At 42.2% G+C, this 20,052-nt stretch overlaps 1 protein-coding gene across 4 annotated transcripts in view; it reads right to left on the bottom strand.

Annotated features, from left to right (window-relative positions):
* Nucleotides 1-20,052, bottom strand: part of CC2D2A (coiled-coil and C2 domain containing 2A) — a 220,186-nt gene that overhangs the window by 103,946 nt on the left and 96,188 nt on the right. The window contains exons 2-5 of one of the 4 annotated variants that reach the window (XM_054029653.1): nucleotides 12,838-12,960; nucleotides 10,806-10,866; nucleotides 5,899-5,979; nucleotides 5,365-5,467 (exon numbers count right to left, since the gene is read on the bottom strand). In XM_054029653.1, the coding sequence (XP_053885628.1) occupies nucleotides 5,365-5,467; nucleotides 5,899-5,979; nucleotides 10,806-10,844 (223 nt within the window). In that variant the 5' untranslated portion in view covers nucleotides 10,845-10,866; nucleotides 12,838-12,960. Of the gene's footprint in view, nucleotides 1-5,246; nucleotides 5,525-5,898; nucleotides 5,980-10,805; nucleotides 10,867-12,020; nucleotides 12,059-12,142; nucleotides 12,202-12,837; nucleotides 12,961-20,052 lie in introns of those variants that run through there. The other 3 variants (XM_054029652.1, XM_054029654.1, XM_054029655.1) reach the window with 3 other exon arrangements.

Below are 20,052 nucleotides of genomic sequence, written 5' to 3'. Positions count from 1 at the left end.
TTTGCTTTGAAACCTATTACTTTGCGAAAGTGTGTACTGATTTGTTGGATCAAAGACACTTGTAACCTCACCTCAATTCCTCTTCATTGATTAACACTAATGAGAAAACTGATGCACACAAATATGGTTTGGGACTTCTGCAATACTGGACAATTCCTTCTAAGCTTGATCCCAGACAAACAAGGTTAGAGTGAACAGTCTTGTAAACTCAGCAGAGAAACCATTTGCAATGCATTCCTCACTCTTTCATCATCAAAGAGCCCACATGAGTAGTGACCCTCTCAGCTTGTTTTCTGTAACAAGAACCTATGAGTATTGGATTCAAGGAAAGATCCTTCATCTCTGGACTGTTTGGATTCTAACAGGGAGGAATAATGGAACAAGAAGATGGAGATTCCCAGAGTCATTCTGGGTAGTCCTGAGAGACTTTCAGGAAACTGGCAGATTACTACATCTCTGCTACCATTTGGAATTATAGACTGTGACTCACCTATACATATATTTTACCTGCTTCAACCTCTCAATAACTCTCATTTCCTTTTCTTAGCTAATAAACCTATAGTTAATTTACTATGGGCTACCAGCATTGTCTTTGGTGTAAAATCTAGGGTACCAATTGATCTGGGGTAAGTGACTGGTCTCTTGGGACCGGGAGCAACCTGAATGTGGTGTGATTTATCACAGAGTCCAGTTTCTCTGGGTGAGAAGACAGACTGAAGAGTCTAAGGGGATTGTTTGTGACTCCATGGTAAGACTGGTATAGTGATCCAGGAGTTCACATTTGTTACTGACTTGGTGAAATCTAATTATAGATACAGTTTAGGGTATCTTCCCTTTCTTCTGACAGTCTCCCTGAGGTAGGTACTCACAGACGTGAGCCACTCCAGACAGCATGACATCGCCCACTCTTGGTGACTAGTCTCCGACTCTGAGTGGAACCAATTGGCCCGGCTCTACCAGTTCCAGTGGGGACTACGTGAGGAGATTAAGGATGGGCTAACCTGTGGAGGTCTTCATCAGCCTTGTCATCCATACTGACAATAGGCTCAGCAAGCAATGTGAGGAAAAGAAGGGGTCTGTGCTACTACCTGACCAGTGACCCTCAGTACCAATCTCAACCCAGACTCTGAACCCATGCAGCAGGATAGTGCCCGCTGCCATGTGACCCCTGAGGAAAAAGAGCACTGTCCCAGCTTGTGTTTCTACTGTGGAGAATCAGCCATACTTTTGCCAACTGTCCATCCCGAGCTCTAGCACAGTGCAGTTCAAGAAACAACCACACCCAGGCCTGGTAGAGGGCGTTGACCTGGGTGAGTCCTGACATAATGCACTCCCCCTCCCCCCCCCCCCACTGAGACATATCCCAGGAATGGTGAGTCCAAGTCTGCCTCCATGTACCAGGGGAGCCTTACCAAATTCTGCAACAGTGGGCACTCATGGATTCCAGGCAGTGGACAACTTCATAGATGTTGATATGGCCTAAGCCATGGGTATTGCAGTTCAACCAAAGACTGTCCCCAACCCAGTGGAAACTATATATGGCTCACTCCTGTCATCGGGACCAGTGACACAGGAGACAGTGGCGTGAAGTTGCCATTTGGGACCATCGTTCTGGAGCTTAGGTGGGAGACAAGCATCCAGATGCCCAGAGGGAGAAAGCAGTGCACATGCCTAGAAGCAGAAACTTAGACACCTAGGGAACTATCACCCTGAAAATCTTGGGCACAGAATTTAGGCACCTACAGCATTTGGCAGCAGTTTTGGGGGTTGCACTGGAGCCAAAACAGGGACTTGAGTGATTAAGAACTTTCATGGATCCCACCCTCAGTATCTGAGTCACTTAGGAGTCTTTAAAAAATTTATCCCTCAATTTATTGAAAACAGATTGCTGTTTTACTGCCTTAAAACTAGTCAATATAAACATATACCTCTGAAGAGACTTTTAAAGAAACTAAGTAGTCACAGTGTGAGAGGCAAAGTATTGTCACAGATAAAAACTTGCTATGAGAGGAAACAGAGTAGAATAAATGTTTTCATCACGGCAAATGATGAATAGCAAGAGCCTAAAAGTTCTAGGTTAGGTTTCACGTTGTTTAAGATATTTATTAATGTCCTGGAAGGGTGTGTGTGTGTGCAGTAAAGTTGCAGAATTTGAAGATGATAAAGTTATTTAAGTTAGTCAAGTGCAGAGTGGACTGTGAGGAACTTCAGTGGAACCTAAGTACGCTCAGTGAATGGACAGTACAATAGCAAATTAAGTTCAATGTTGATAAATGCAAAAGCATAATAGAGAGACAAATTTAAACTATTTATAAACTTTACAGGGTTCTAAGTTAATTGTATCAACACAGAAACGGGACCCATGCATAATCAGGTGAATCTGCTGGATTAGTGTTTTTTTCACACCATCCTCTTGCTGATCTGTCTGTTGTAGGGAAATAACCTGCACTTAAAAACTGCAGCTGGGTAGGAAATGGATTTCAAAAAATTTTTGCTATCCCAAAGGAGGACAAAAAGTCAAAATCTCAAAGTTTTGCAACTCAAAATAACCAATGACAGTAAAGGGGCGTGTCAACTATAATATTCTGATAATTCTGTATTTTTAACCTTTTGAAATTTAAGCTAATTAGTCTGAAAACAAAAAGTTGTTTCAAACTGGAAATTTTTCTTTAGAAAATGTCAAAATAAAAATGATATATTAAGAGTTTGTAACAAACATTATCTTGTCAATAAATTAGTCTGTTCTAATCACTCTTAATATATTTCATTTTATTTTAGAAATTTTCCCTTTTGATTCCTAACTCTCATTTCCCTCATTTGTAAAATGGGTGATTTTTCTCATTTGTGCACTCCGTGAAAAAAATCTCATAATAAAATTGATGGTACTACTGTTCCCTAAAATATTTGACAGGAATAAGGTAAAAACAGTTTTGTCTAGCAAAATTTAAGTTACTTGGTTTTTGGATAGCACTTTCTGCTTTCACCCTCCCCAACTCCATGATGAAGTGTTCTGCTGCAAAATATTCACGTAGAGTCCCTTTTGTGCATATGTTTGAATACAGTAACTCCTCACTTAAAGTCATCCCGGTTAATGTTGTTTCATTGTTATGTTGCTGATCAATTAGAGAACATGCTCATTTAAAGCTGCGCAATGCTCCTGCCTGCTTTGTCCCCTGCTTGCAGGAAAAGCAGTCCGTTGGACCTAGCTGGGGTCTTGGAACCAGGGTGGACTGGCAGCCCCCCTCTCAGTGCCCTGTTCCCCTGAGTTCCCTGTCTGGCAGCCACCCTACAGGCTATCAATTGTCAGCACTCCAGCTGTCTCTCCCCCCACTAACATATGCTGCTCCTGCCCTCTGCCTTGGAGCTGCTCCCCAGAGCCTCCTGCTTGCTGTGCGGGGGGCGCGGGGGGGGAGAAAGGGAGGCTAATTTCAAGGTGTCCTCCTTCCCCCTGCACCCCCCTTACCCCCATTTCCATGGGGGGGGGGGGGAACGGGACAGACAAGACAGGGCTCAGGACGGAGGGAGCTTCCTGGCAGTGGCTTCTGTCTCAACTTGCTGATCTACTTAAAAAGGCAGTGTACTTAGAGTGGGGTCAGTGTTCTTAAAGGGGCCTTGTGTATTTCTCTCTCTCAAACACAGGGTGTGTCTCTGTCTGCTATGCTATCTCCCCTCCCTCCATTAGTGCTGCCTTGTAGAGTGTGAGGCTACGTTAACAACAATGGGTTAACCCTTGAGGACTCAGCTGACTGCCAGTTCATCATTTAGCAGTAAGGCATTCATTGGAAAATATCCCACCCTCTGACTTCACCACCTCAACCACGCTCCACAATCATCATCACTGTGTACCAGTATTAAATTGTTTGTTTAAAACTTATACTGTGTGTATATATATATAGTATAGTCTTTTGTCTGGTGAAAAAAATTTCCCTGGAACCTAACATCCCTCCACCCTCCATTTACATTAATTCTTATGGGGAAATTGGATTCTCTTAACATCGTTTCACTTAAAGTGGCATTTTTCAGGAACATATCTGCAAGGTTAAGCAAGGAGTTACTGTATATTCTTCCATTCTTGCCCTCTATTGCAGCATTTCTCAAATGTACCACCCGGGGCTTTTCTTGCCACCACAGCCTCCTGGGCTCTGATTGGGGGGCAAAATAGTGCTCCCTCCCCCTCCCTGTTGCTCCTGGATGCACTGCCTTGGTGCTGGGGCTAGCAGTGGCGGTTGGGCCCTGTCCCCTTCTGGAGTCACCTGGGGCACAATGCTGTAGGAGCAGGCAGCCAGTGAGTTCCCTGCCTTCTCAGAGGTGGTGCTTGATGGCAGGCCCCAGGGCTCTGGCCACAAGGCTTCAGGCTTCGTCCCTCAGCACCGTCGTCCAGCCGCAAGGCTTCAGTCCCCCGCTACCTCCTCCAGCCCCTAACCCCCATCTCCCCTCACCCTCACTGCCTCCCCCGACCCTCCAGGCTTGCCAGTGCTGAATAAGTCTGCTGTGAAAAATGATACTTGTACGTTTGTTAATATCACTTTTCACAACAGACTTACTAGCTATCAATAAATAAGTTACAATGATTTGGACGTGTATATCTGCATATTTATTTGGTTTTCCTAAAGCTAATTAAGTATTTTAGGAAAAGTGTGAGAGCGGCCACCAGCAAGAATTGGTGGCCATATGCTGAGGCCACTGAAAAATTTGTCGAGAACCCGGCCCTGTAGGCAGATGAATGACAACAATAGTGATAAAATAATCCTGTCATCAAAATATTATTCATACACCATCATACACAGAACGATGCTTAAGTGTCAGATATAACGTTCAAATATAGTCTAATAAATTGATAGTTTGATCCTTGGAATATTACAAAAATATTGTGTAGTTCCCAAACGATTTAAAACGTTTATTTTAACTGAGAAAAATATTTAATACATTTCCAGATTTTTAATCAGAGGAAGTTTTTCGCTGTACTGACAAAAATTCATTGGATAAGCAAAGAGTACACAGCCCTCTCCACAACGGTAACCTAGCTCGGTGCTGGGTATATAGAAGGTAAACATGCAGTTGCAGTCAGTTACCATGCGCTGTTTCTCCAGCTGTGCATGAAAACACGCTAACAGCACCTGCCAGTCACCAAATCGGGCAGAAGTAGCAGAGCAGCGCCCGGCCCTGCCCCGCCCCGCCCCACAGTCCTCCCCAGCCACCCCTCGCTGAGCGGCGCTGCCGCCCCTGGAACTCCGCCTGCAGCTCACCCGCCGGGTCTCCCTCCAGGCGAGGTTATTCCCCGGGCTCCCTCGCCGCTCTGCGCGAAGGGGCTGGGGCCAGGCGGGACCCCCCCCCCCGGGCCGGCAGGGTCACTCAGACACTTACTGCGCGGTGCCCGGGCAGCGGCTGCAGGCGCCGCCATCCCGGCTCGGTCCTTCCCCGCCTCCTCCTCCGCAGGCAGCACAGCGGGACCAACAGCCTCCAGCAGCTACAGAGGAGGAGGGGAGGGAACCGAATGTCAGGAACAGCAGCTCACCCACGGAAACCTCTGCGCCCCCCCCCCCCCCCCGCCATAACCCGGATGTACTCCCCGCGTGCCCGCAATCCCCCTCCCCCCGCGCAACAGCCTACACTCCAGGTGCGCACGCGCAGCAGCATTCCGAACTGTCATGTCTGTCCTAACTAACATGGCCTAACTCGCCGACAGGGAAGCTCCACCCGCCCCGCCCACCGCCTACGCTTGAATCACCGCGCGCGCATGCGCGGTAGTTCTGGTCTCCCGAAGCCCGGCCCCGACCATGGAACCCCATTGCGCTAACTTCAAAGGGCCCCGGCCCAGGACGCCCCGTGAGGCGCCAGGCAGGGTCACCGCCGCGGCTCAGTGGGCAGCAGCTCTACACCTGCCCGTCCTCAACTCACGGGCTGCTTTCTTCGCCGCCGCTGAGCTCTCAGAGTCCGCTTCAGCTTCTCCGCTTGGGCCTGGTCCTCGCCTAGCAGCTCCTGTTACAGGGGTTTAACAAACCAGGCGTCAGCCGAAGTGCTCTTGCTGGAGTTTGTTCGGCTTATGTAGGCCCCAGTCCTGCCAGCCCCTCTGCACATGCATAGATAGTCCCATTGGCCTCAAGGGCGCTAAGTGTGCCTGGCCCCAAGTGTTTGCAGGATCTGGCCCCAAGCAGCGCTGTGCTTCATATATTTAATATATCTGCTTATCAGTCTGACCTCAAGAAGCTTTTATTTAGCGATATGTTTGCTCTTACATTTTATTTACGTGGTCTGCTACTCTACTCTTGTAAAGGTACCTACGTGCAGTTTATTCACACATACAAATCATCTTACCTTCTGCAAAAAACATCACAACTCTCATATGTTACTGCAAAGTATTACCTCCAAAATTACATAATAGTCATTTTAGCATTTCAAAAATAGTTTTACAGGTTTTGAAAACTGAGTAATTTTTTGATTTTGTAACTAATTCACATGATCATCAAAATGTATGTGGACATTTAATATTTTCTATAGTAATCAAGTTGACTTGTATATAACATGCATATTGTTATTACAGTTCTCTTTCCCCTAACCTATCTATCCTTGTCTGTCCTTAGATTGTGTACTCCTCAGAGTCAGGACTGTCCATTTTGAGTATTTGGAAAATGCCTGGCACATAGCAGGCACTACAATAATAAATCTCTTTAGATGTCATTACATTAAACGCATCACTGGACATCGGCAATACCAGGAGGGATGAGCTGGAGTGCCGATGAGAAGCGCAGTCAGGAAAGTAACTGAAACACTTTCCTCATGAATTTTATTTTCTAAATGGACAACCTACCTAGTTCTCAATTACCGAGGAACAATCTCCACTCATTGATATATTTTGCTTTCCACGCAGGGCCGGCCCACAACATTTTGGCACCTGAGGCGGGGAGCTCAAATGCCCCCATACCCCCTTGCTTGGGCCAAAACTTTGAAAGGTCTCAATTCTGCTTTCTTCCTATTCTACTCCTTTCATGGTACTGCTCTGCTACCTACTCCAGTAAAGGAAAACTAACAACTTAAAATGCCTTGTTCAAAAATTGTAAGTAACACTTAACTTTCAAACACCTGAACAACAAATGTAACTTTTCTTGTCAGCATAGTAAACACTGACATTTTTATCTGTTTGAATAATCAAAGTGGTGCTTTCTCTGCCTTCTTGGTTGCAAAGATTTGAACTGCTTCCTGCTGAAGGTCCACAGTCTGGGCCAGCTCATGCTCTATTGAGATGGTTGCAAAGCCAACCAGCCTCTCCTGTGTCATTGTGGAGCGTAGATGTGTTTTTATTAACTTCAGCTTGGAGAAGCTGCGTTCTCCACTGTTAGAAGTGTTAGAAGTATGTGCAGACCAACAGAAGCATTTGGAAAGAGGGTGATCATTTTATTTGTGCACACATATTTCAGAACAGCCGTTGGAGTTGATCTTGCTGAAATGTATCTTGAAAGGGCTTTCAGTTCATCATCTAAATTACTCGCATCAATACTGCGCATGTCATCATGTGTCAACAATGTCCCTAGTGCCCTGCACTGCTGGTGTAGGTCATCTTCAGGTATAGTGAGGAGTTTTGGAATATCATACAACATCCAAAATATACCGCTGTGTTCCAGGAGTTGCATGAAACGTTCTTCAGCTGTGCCTGTATTGCACAATCTAGCACCTGGTTAAAGAATTCAACTTTGAATTGTTGTTTGGAGTCTCTTATGGGATTATCCCGTGCCTCGTAATCAAAATGTCTTCCTCTTCGGTAACTTGTATTCTTGAATGGGTGGGAAAATAGCTTCAGTGTGAAGTTCCTCTGCCAACTTCTGTGCACTCTTCAGAACGTTTTGAAATCCCTCATCTGACCGGTAAGACTATAGGTATGACTTTGCTTTGTCCAGTTGTTCTATTGCTCCAGATATATCAAGGTCAACACCTTGGAGTCTCTTGCTTACAACATTTATTTCAAACAGTATGTCATGCCACAACACTAAGCCACACAGAAATTCGAAGTTATGTATCTTTCTGGTGATTCCATTTCCCTCTGCCACTGTTCTCCCACGAACAGTTCTTGTCATAGCATTATCCTCCATAATGGCAACTATGGCATCATCTATCTTCCCAGTTTGGTGTTTGATAGGCTTTATTGCCTCCACTCGACTTTCCCATTGTGTGGCACTCAGTGGTTTCAGTGTCAGAAAGGATGTTCCCAGATGTTGCTTCAAAATTTGCCATCAATAAGTTGATGCTTTGAATTACATTAAAAAATTCAGCAGCCTTACTTGAAGCTGATGCTGCATCACTGACCACCAAGCTCAATGAATGAGAATGACCAAGCTCAATGAATGAGAATGTTCAATGAATGGGACAAAAAAAGCTCGAGGGTTTAACTCTCAGATCCATGTCTGCACTCCTCTGTTCTTTCCTCTCATGTTGGCACCATTATCGTAGCCCTGACCTCTCATGTCAGCTATTGCAATTCCTGTATCTTCCAGATTTTTAAGAAGCACATTTGTCATACCAGCTCCTGTAATATCATCAATGTCCATAAATTCTAGAAAATGCTCTCTGACAGTCACCATTGCAGGGATATTTTCACTAGATTCTGTTGTTGTTACAAAACACACCATTAAAGTAATTTATTCTGTATGGCTGATGTCAGGTGTGCAGTCCAGAATAACAGAGTAATATCTTGTTGACTTCAGATCTGCCACAGTCTTCTGTTTGACTTTTGTTGCCAGTAACTGTATGATCTCATTTTGAATTGATTTTCCAAGGTAGTGGTGTATGTACATTTCTTGGGTGGTGACTCTTCTTAGTTGCTCCTGGAGTATAGCATCAAACTCAGCCATCAGCTCCACATTTTAAGGAAGTTTCCATTGTTTGGCACATACAGTTAATCTGAAGTGCCATGCAGTGCTAGGTTTTGGGTAGCAAGCATTCTCACAATGGCAATGAGCCTTTTCAGAACATTTTGCCAGTAAAGAGACTCTGATGCAATCTTCTCTTGATGCTGATCATCTATGGTGGCCATTAACCTTAGTCTGATCTCAAGCTCTTTCCACCTATAGAATGCGCTCTGGTGATTTTCTGCCTTCTCATGGCATGCCAGATTTCTAGCCAGATTTTTCCAGTCCTTTGTTCCTGTAGAATCCAATGTGGCTGGAACATTAGACTGGAAGAGTTTGCAACAAAAACGGTATGCAGCATTCTGGGTTTTTGAGTACATAAGCCATGGCCTCTCCACTTTGTCACCATTGGGGATTTCACACCAGTAATGTGTTGGATGGAAACTTCTATTTTCATTGTCTTTGGGGAACATGAAGTTTTTCACTTGCTGTGGCCCATGCAGTACAAGGAAGTCCCTCAGGCTCAAGTGGGTCCACAGTCCTGGATCATCTAGACTTAAGGGACTAAACTCAGCAGCAGCTGTTTCTTGCACCTCCACCACACTCTTCTCTGATTGACACTTTTCTTCAGGAATATACACGGTTACATCCATTTGAGATGGAGATATGGATGCTGCAGTAGCTGCCAGGTCATCTGCACTCTGACTAACTGGAAGATCAGGCATCTCCTCACCACTCACATCCTCACCAAGGCTGGAAGACTCACTGTGAACATTTGTGTCTACGTATCTCAGGAGAGCTCCTTCCTGCTTAGATAGAAAAGCTTCCTTTGCTTTCTTTCTTTTTCTGAATGCTGCCCCAGAGGGGCGTTTTCTTCTTTCACTCATGACTGCTGTTCTGTGCCAGCTATAGTGGCTCTCAACACTCAATTGAAGGAGACAAATAAGCAGGCTGGTAGCAGGGCCTGAGTGAGGGAAGATATCAGCATCTTAAGGGCTTAACTGGCTCCTACTACTTCAATTGACTGCCTGTTCTCCTTAAGTGGATTCAGGGAAGCAGCAGGAAACAGGAAGCTCCCTGAGAAGCTGGTGTTAATCAGTCCAAGCTCCTGGGGGTGCTAGAGAGCTATATAAGAGGTTCCTCCCCCTCTCTCTCCCTGCATCTCCTGCTGCTTTCTGTTATTCCCTCTCGCTTTTTCTCCTGCCTGCCTGTTATGTCTCTTGTGCCCTCCTTCCTCCAGCATAGCACTCCATCATCTCTGTGCATCTAGAGCAGAGAGAATACATATGCACCAGCAGCAGACACAATTTTCAACACTCTGGGTCCTAGTGGCGCCCCCCCACATTCTGGCACATGAGGCAGTCGCCTCAGTTCGCCTCATGGTAAGGCCAACCCTGTTTCCACGACCAAATCTCTGTACAACTTTTCATGAGTGATGTACCCGAGTATTCGGATTCTCATATCTAAACTGTATTGTTAAATCTATTCACCTAAACTTGGGTTATTGCTGATTATATACTCTAGGTATCATATGACTTTTAAAAACCAATTTTATATTTGTGAATAATCTAAGCACTATATCCAGATGTACAGACATTCTTTTCTCAACCTATATATTATATGATTTTTTTAACATTAGCTTTAATAAAAATCAAAAGCATCTTATGATCGGTGATTTAGCAACAAAATTAAAAATTGGTATAAGTTAAAAAGTTTATAGCACATTGTGTTATGTTTCTGATTTTTCTGCACAGAAAGACATTTTCTCTTCTTAATAACCCCCATCAGTTAGAATGAGAGTCACTTGCATGTGCCCAAGGGACAATTAACTGCTATATTAAGAGACCATTATATTACTATTTGGGTAACTGGCAAAAGTGTGATATGAACAAAACCTTATAATGATCAGAGAAAGAAAACCCCATAAACCATCTTTGCCTTAATAATTAAACTAATTAGACTAACCTCCATAGCCATCATCTGGGATTCTTCATTGAAATTCATGTTTGCAGCAATCAATACCTGGCTGTCACAAGTAATACAGGAATTATTAGTTATACTATAATCAGATGTACACATTTAATGATTATGCACTGGTCATGCAACAGACTCCACAAAGGCACACCTCTGCACCCACGTGGACCCTATTAACTTAAAGTGACATGTTAAAGTATTTAACACTTCAAAAAACAGTTTTACGATTTTGAAAACAAAATAATGTTCTGCTATTTGTAGCCAGGACCTTCAAAATATATCTGCAAGTTTATTTAATAATTCCCTATCAGAGTGAATCAAATTGACAAATATAAATTGTATACAAGTTGCCTATTGCTGTAAATTATATACAAACTGCCCATTGTTAGTCCATATAGAGTCTATTGCAAGATTGGGGTCCCTTTCTTCTCACTCTTAGCTGGGTTCACTTTGCATTTCACTCTTGCCAAATCTGAAATGTACAGATGTGTCTAAAGCTTTGTCTACATGATGAAGTTGTAGTGATTTAACTCAAACTGTTAGAAAATGATTTAGCTAAAGAGATGCAACCTCCTTGTATGGTAACTACTATTTTGGTTTAAGAGCTCTTAATAGCCATTCAGTTTATGTCAGCAAGGAATCAATTTCAGCTAAATCTGCTTAAGGCACTCTTAAACCCAAATGAAAACTCAGATTATATGGTTGCAAGCTGTATCTCCCTCCATTTCTGCATAAACCTCAACACCAGATCAGAGATGAATTCCCTCCATACTAGCTCAGAGCACACTACTGCTAAGCATAATGACATAATTGAAAACTGCAACTTCTTTGCACCACTCACATGAAATATATTTCAAGGCCTACTAATATTACATTGAAAAGTTATAGCATTTTAATATATAGCACATAAATATCACTTTGGAAAACCAAATTAAAATAGTCCTGTGTGGAGGCAAAAGTGACTAAGGGATATCTTAGCATATAAAAATGTCCTTACTATAACTGTTCTAATATTTCCTGAAATTAAGTGCTATAGCAGAAGTCTTTAAAAAAGTATAATGCATAATTGAATGCCTTTATCTATACTAGAATGCAAGAGATTTAAACTTTTTCAGTAGCATAAGAGTTGTCTATCTGTAGACAATTTAAAGCTGAAAACAGAAATACACTGGAGTATCACTAACTGCACTTTTAAAATTAAATTACCTTGAGAATCCTTTATAAGAGTCACTTTGAGATTTTCTGTTTCTTACATTTCTCTCTTTAATGAAAAATGGAGAATGTGGGGATTTTTAAAAAGATCCAAAAGGGAAACAATTGAGTCATACCTTGGTTTTCTTAGGCAGTACTTCTGAAGTTGCAGTCAACAGTCTGGCATAACAAAAATGTCCATCTTAGCAACAAGGTTGCTAAGGAAGGGCACTGTGATTTGTTTTTAAAGGGACAGAGTCAGGAAATCTTTTCCTGCTAAATAAATGCAGGAAAACCTCAGCTTATTTTTTTATTATTTTTTGTAAATACAGTCAAAGGGAAGGGAAAGTAGTAAAATATATGAAATGATTATGCCCCCAATCCTGCACACACTTACACATGCAAATAATCATATTCACTTCAGTAAGACTATTCATGTGTACATCCTTGCAGGATTAGAGCCAAATTGTGGACACAAGGATAATAAGTGACACCCCAATATAAATCAAGATTTGGGACTCCTATTTTCTCCCTAGTCCTTAGACTGAAAAAAAAAAAAAAGATTGTATGTTCCTACTTTATCTCAGAATTTATTTTATCTGGGGTCGCAATTATTTTTTTCAAATGGCAGAGGTAAGAAAAGTTTGAACATGCATATTCACCCATATCTTTCTCCAGGTCGAGCCCTACTGTTTTCAGATATGCAGTTTCCTATTGTATGTCTGGACTGGGGCAAAGCTCTAAAACTCATTAATTAAAAGTGAGTGGGAACATTCTATTCAGGCAACACCAAGCAAGAAGGGACTAGAATTTGACAGGTAAACTTCCTTACCTTCACACTCCAAACAGCCATTTTGTTATTAGTTCATGATTCAGTCACATCATCCAAAGGATTCCATGCTCCTCCCCGCCTCCTCTCCAAAAAAAGGACCCAAAGGATTAAAAAGAGTTTTCCCTAAGGAAAAATATCCTGACATTACGAAGTATCTTGCAGACTTCAATTTATTTCTCCCATGCCACAGTATCATAATAAAACAAAAGTTATTCAAGGATGAAGCTTTAAACCAGAGTCTGTAAGAGCTCCCAAACACAATCTTCTTTTTTTTATGCATTGAAGTTTTCAGAAAGCGCATTTTTCACCAATGCTATACTGAGGAAACAGCTATGCCCCCATTCCTTGAAGATGTGCAGATATGCAAAACTGAAATGTCTCAGCAAAATTTTTAGGAAAAAGCACTGGGAAAATGAAGAAACAGCATACTGAAAAAAGAAAATTATAATCTCTCAGCAGCTATGACTTACAGAAAACATTTTTCTTACATCCCTCTGACTAGAGAGCTAATCAATAAATATTCTGAGCATGGAAGAGTAATATTATGAAACAGGTAACATCAGGAAATATACTATTAATTTGTATTAAAGTTATTACAAGTATTATTTTGAATGCTTTCACTATTAACAAAACAAAAGGAGGGTATCAAAAGTTCACTAAATCTCAGGGCATTGTTCTTAAAGGAGGTATACTCTTTGACTCCATTTGCTAAAGAGGCAATGGGACGATGGGTTATCCATCTATTTATAGAGTGCCAACCACAATGTTATCCCAGTAACAAGAACAGAGGTGATATTTCAAAGATATCTGATAGTTTTTAAAAACAGAGGGAATATCTTTCATTCCATTCCTAACTTTTACAAACACAAAAATAAATGAACATGATAATAGCTATTTAAATGTGTTTGAGATAGAAATAGTTAAGTGAGTTCCATCATATACTATTCCTCTGGTGTACAGATCAAGCTGTTCATGCTGTGTTGAATTTGATAAACCAAGTTTATGATGTACACATTGGCAATAATATCTTCAGTGTGACCAGATTTATTATATCACTGCTATGGGAAGGATATATTACTGGATGTATCTATATTTATTCCTATGCAAGCAATCCACAGGAAATATCCCAAAGTCCATCTCCACAAAATCCTAGTAGTTGTAATAACAGAAAGAGGGATTTCCCCCTTATTTCTAGATACTGTTATCATAAAAACAGGCTCACGGGAAGAAGCAAATAAAGCAACTTACAGTAGATCATTATAATAGAGCTGGATGCATGAATTTGTAATATGTAAAAGAGTAGTCTATTACAGTCAGAGAATAGCTCACCATACAGTGAACAGAGACAACAAAAATGGGAGAGCAATTTTATCAGAAGACAGATTTCTAAAAGTGCATATAGATAACCTTCTGTGACTGCTGAGACTGATGGTATAATTTATGAAACTAATGCAAAGAGCATATGACGTTTTTGTAATAGTTCTTGTTAAACAACTTGTTTTATCAAGAGGTTTGTCTCCCAACATTTCTTCCTCGTCCCAGAAACAATCATGCAAACAGTTAAAAATAATGGACAAATATGAACTGCATTATATAGGGAACATTACTTTCATACTGTGAAAGAGCAGTGATGGGTGCGTAAAAGGATGGGAAGCTGTATAGAAACACATCAGGCAAGGATTCTAGTCACTGGAGGAACACACAATCCAAGCAGCATAAATTCCCTGAAGCTGAGAACAATAATACATCTATCTCAGTCAGTGCTACAAAAACAACTGCAAAGCCAGTATCATCTCATTTTGTTGGACTGCATATCCTTTACTGAACAAATAAGATGGTGTGAGGAGTTCCAATTTGCAACCAGTAATCCTACCATTCAGTTCAGCACAAGCCAATGTATCACCAGTCAGGGCAGTGCACATAAAAGGATCCCTGTCTCCAAGCACAGAAGTAGAATAGTCTGTAGACAGTGAACAAGGAGGAACAGAGTTTATTTTGTCTTTTGCATAATAATTTACTATCTTGGAAGAGCATTAGTGGATCTCCTCCTCTAAAAACAAAAAACAAAACAAAAAAAGAAAGAGCTAAAAATCATCTGGATTGCATCAAACTGGCGGCTGTATATTATTCTGACATGATAGAAATCTCAGTAAGAGACCCAGTAATTCTTCTAATAAGACATTCATTTTTTTCTCAGTTTTCACTACTAGAATATCTGCCAGAAATGGTCGAATTACAGGTACTGTGCTTGGAGATCTGCATTGGTTGCTGATTAATTTGCCCTTAAAACCTTAAATGGTTTGGGCCCTGGCCAGTTGATCAATCACCTCTCTGTGTGGTATTCTATGTGGTATTGTCTTGAGAAAAAAAAAAAGAAAGGGGGCTGTTGGCAAGATGTTCTTCATGAGGACAAATGAACTGTGGAAATCACTTCTGTCCTTTGGTCTGTAAGAGCCAGGATTTGATGACTTTCTGGTCATTCTTAAAAGCTAATTTTTTGTGGATGGACATTTCCACGAGGGAAAGTGGTAGCTTGACAGGCATTTGTTCATTCTATTTTTTTTTTGAAGTCTGAAACATTGTTGATCATTTGTTATATAAATCACATTGGACAAGTAGGGTAATTTAGTGTGGAAATCATTTTTTGAATGTAGTGTTACGTTTTGTATAGTGTGTAGGTTTACAAGAGGCACTTTAAAAATTGAAATTAAATTTTCAAAAATTGTCCCATCTACTGACAAGAGATGCTAACTAAAAGATCAACTGTACAGCACCTAGCAGGTCCTGGTCCACATATAGGGCTCCTAGGCACTAAGGTAATACAAATAGTAAGTAATAATAAGCGTTAGCATTCGAGAACATACTGAATTTTGGACACATCCAGCACCCTAACATTCTGTAGCCTTGCAGGAGCTAGAGGAAATACACTCTTCAAGGGACTGGATCAGGCTCAAACCAAAAAGCAAGATCAAGTGTTAGCCCGCCTGAGGATAAATGAGGATGGCAATGAACAAACACCACCACTTCCTGTTACAGAATGAGCTGAGGGAGCTTCATGGAAAAAGTACTTCAATAGTCACAGGTTATCCAAACCAGAGATAAGAGAATCGAATGACTAGAAAGTACACAGGCAGCCCTCAAGATGGAATTGAGCTCTAGGGAATGTCAGGCACAAGACAAACAAGGCCCTGGAAAGGGAAGTTGCTATGCTGAAGAGGAAAAAAAGCAGGCCCAAGAAGGAGATAAAATGCAACAGAAAAGATGCTCCTCTCCAAGATCAGAGATTTGGAATTGGCAATGCAAGGCCCTAATCAAAGTGGAACTGAAAGGAGGTCTAGCCTACAAGCAAAGGAGAACCTCTCAGGGGAAAACAACAAAAATGATTCTTCAACAGCTATCATCACACACAATGTGATGTGGGTCCAAGAGGTTCAGAAATGGGCTTTCATACAGTCTTTACTGATGGCTGTCAGAAAAAAGATGTGATCAGAAATAATTAGAAATCCTAAGAGGGAGCTGGATTGGATGAAAAATGTCCTTGTGTCTGAAGGCCATGCATGCAAGTGTATCCTAGAAAACTGTTCCTAAAGAGACAGAATAGCAGTCTTGCACAGATTTATCAGTGGCGAGAGCACAGTGCTGTTGATTACCGCTGATGCTGTTGGAGGATTAGATTTACAAGATGTGCAACTTAAGTTGAATTACAATGTCCCGAAGACAATGAAAGGGGTTCATTCACCACATAACCACAGGGCTATGGGGGATAGGATTTGTAGTATCCTCAGACTTCACTGATGAGAATAGAAAAGTGGTTAAAGAGCTGGCAGACTTCCTTGAGGCAGCCAAATAATAACTACCTCCCTGGCTGGAAAAAATGATCAAGGAAGGCATTAGGCCAGTAACCCTAGAGAAGATGGTCAATGGGGTCACCCTGCTTGAATCCATAGAAAGGGCAAGATTCATGGGAAAAGAGTAAGGGATGTTACCCTTGAACCAGACCAGGTTTCTTTCTGCTGAGGGAGATACGTGATTGGGTGTTCCAGGCCTTTGTGGCCCCTTGCTGGCGGCCCCAATGTTTTGCTGTACCTCACCCCAGGAAAGTTATCTGAGAGGAAAAAACACAGTGAGTATTAGCCCTCCAGGCTTGCCTAGAGAAGCATCCCAAGAGCAGCCATTTTGGGAGCCATTGCAATCTGGTCTTCCAGCAGCTAGAAGGGTAGTGACCAGCAACAGCCAATCAAGGCCCAACAGGTTGAAACAAAAGGAGCTGTCTGCTTCTTGCAAGACAGTTCCTGGTTGGAGCTTGTGGAGTAAGGAAGGATGCTCCCTACGGCGCAGCCAAAGGAACCAGGCCAGGGAGGACCTGTTTCTGGACACAGTCAAGGGCAGGAATGTGTGAGGAACCCTGCTGATTTACTATGAAAATTTTTGAAAGAGAAAGTAGTTAAGGACATAGAGGTGAATGGTAATTGGGATAAAATACAACATTGTTTTAAAAAAGGTAGATCATGCCAGACCGACCTGATCTCCTTCTTTGAGAAGATACTGATTATTTTAGACAAAGGAAATGCAGTAGATCTAATCTACCTGGATTTCAGTAAGGCATTTGATACAGTTCCACATGGGAAATTATTAGTTAACTTGGAGAAGATGGGGATTAATGAGAGAATTGAAAGGTGGATAAAGGCGAGACTACAACGGGTCATACTGAAAGATGAACTGTCAGGCTGGAAGGAGATTATTAATGGAGTTTCTCAGAGGTCAGTCTTGGGACCAATCTTATTTAACATTTTTTTACTGATTTGGCACAAAAAGTGAGAGTGTGCTAATAAAATTTGCAACTGATACAAAGTTGGGAGGTATTGCCAATATGGAGGAGGACCAGAATATCATACAAGAAGATCTGGATGACCTTGTAAACTGGAGTAATAGAAATGGGATGAAATTTAATAGTGCAAAGTGCGAGGTCATGCAGTTTGAGACTAACAACAATAATTTTTGCAATAAACAGGGGACTTATCAGTTGAAAGCGACAGAGAGGAAAAAGACCTGCATGTATAGGTTGAACACAAGATGACTATGAGCCATCAATGTGATGTGGCCATGAGAAACGTTAATGCAGTCCTAGGATGCACCAGGCGAGATATTTCTAAGAGACAGGGAAGTGTTTTTAAGGTCAGGCTTGACAAAGCCCTGGCTGGGATGATTTAGTTGGGGATTGGTCCTGCTTTGAGCAGGGGCTTGGACTAGATGACCTCCTGAGGTCCCTTCCAACCCTGATATTCTATGATTCTAAGTCACTGGTGAGACCTCATCTGGAAGACTGTGCAATTCTGGTTTCCCATGTTTAAGAAAGATGAATTCAGACTGGAATAGGTACAGAGAAGAGCTACTAGGATGATCCGAGGAACAGAAAACCTACCTTATGAGAGGAGACTCAATGAGCTTGGCTTGTTTAGCCTAACCAAAAGAAGGCTGAGGGGAGATATGTTTGCTCTCTATAAAAACATCAGAGGGATAAATACTAGCAAGGGAGAGGAGTTATTTAAGTTAAGCACCAATGTGGACACAAGAACAAATGGATATAAATTGGCTATCATCAAGTTTGGGCTCAAAATAAGGCGAAGGGGTTTTCAAACATCAGAGGAGTGAAGTTCTGGAACAGCCTTCCAAGAGGAGCAGTGGGGGAAAAACACCTAGCTGTTTCAAGAGCTTGATAAGTTTATGGAGGAGATGGTATGATGGGATTGCCTACCATGGCATATGGCCCACTGGCAACTGACAGTAGCAAAAAACCCCAATCGCTGGAGATGTGACATTAAACGGGGAGGGCTCTGAGTTATTACAGATAATTCTTTCCCAGCTATCTGCCTGGTGGGTCTTGCCCACATGATCAGGGTCTAGCTGATCTCCATATTTGGGGTCAGAAAGGAATTTCCCCCCAGGTCAGATTGGCAGAGACCCTGGAGGTTTTTCGCCTTCCTCTGCAGCATGGGGCACAGGTCACTTGCAGGTTCAAAGTAGTGTAAATAGTGAATTCTCTGTAACAAAGTCTTTAAACCATGATTTGAGGACTTCATTAACTCAGCCAGAAGTTAGGGGTGAATGAGGTTCTGTGGCCACGATGGTCCCTTCTGACCTTAAAGTCTATGAGTCTAATTCATCCCAGATGGGCAAGAAACTATTTCAGTTATAATTGATCCTGAAGGGCAAGGAACTGTTTCTATTTGAGTTTGTTTGTTGTACCCTAGAAAGGATTTGAACTGTGTGATCCAGCCAGAGAAGACCCGCAGAGACCAAATGATAGTCTGCAAGGTGTGTAAGGAGCTGAAGAAAACAGCAACACTGTGCCCAGGCATTGGGGGGCACTCAAAGTTGTTAATGCACATTCTCCTGTATATGCATCATCACACTGGTACATAAGGCCATGTGGCGTCAGAAAACAAAAAATGACCATCAAAGGAGAAGTCCTCTATAGTTTGTTATACCCGAGTTATGTCACCACAAGGCTCTTTTCATTGTTATTGCACAGGCCATCACCCTAAAAGAAGCATCCACAACATCATATTCAGGCAGTTTGTCCATAAACTTGGGCATAGTATCCCAATTCACAAAATCATATTTAGCCAACAGTGCCTGCCGGTTCACTATACACATCTGGGGAGTGTAGGTAGAATAAATTTCTCCCCCCAACAAATAAAGAATCTTGGGCTTTTGGGGGTGGGGGGGTGGGGAGTTAATTTAAATCTTCATTGACACACCTCTAATGGGCAGCTGTAAATAAAAGAACTCAAAGCCTTGCATCAGGACACGGTAAAATTTGTCTGCATACTTAGCTGTAGGAGCTAAGGAAGCTGTTGTGTGCCATAGGGTCTTTGGTGGCTCCAAAAGCCTCATTAATAGGGAGGGCTACTCTGCCAAGGGCAGCACCTGAAGAACATCCAACAGCTTGTGGGTATTCTATTGGACCAGTTCAGCTTGTATGCCCAAAGCATTCTCCCGAGTAGATCTTGATAGGATTAAAAATTCTCTGGAACTGGAGGAGCTGGGGTGTCACAGAATTGTCAAATGGGGAGCATGAGACAGTAACAGCAGACAAAGTATCCTCCTGAGGTAACACCTGCTCCTCCAGCAAAAGTTCATCCTGTAGGACTGGTTGCTCAGGGACACCATTGTCTCTGCATGCCTGCCACCCAGATGGTTTTTAAAAGTTAT

The sequence above is a fragment of the Malaclemys terrapin genome, chromosome 5 (genome assembly GCF_027887155.1).
Source record: "Malaclemys terrapin pileata isolate rMalTer1 chromosome 5, rMalTer1.hap1, whole genome shotgun sequence".
Classification (NCBI taxonomy): Eukaryota; Metazoa; Chordata; order Testudines; family Emydidae; genus Malaclemys; species Malaclemys terrapin.
The sequence above is the reverse complement of the archived record's forward strand: the minus strand, read 5'-3'. Positions and strand labels throughout refer to the sequence as shown.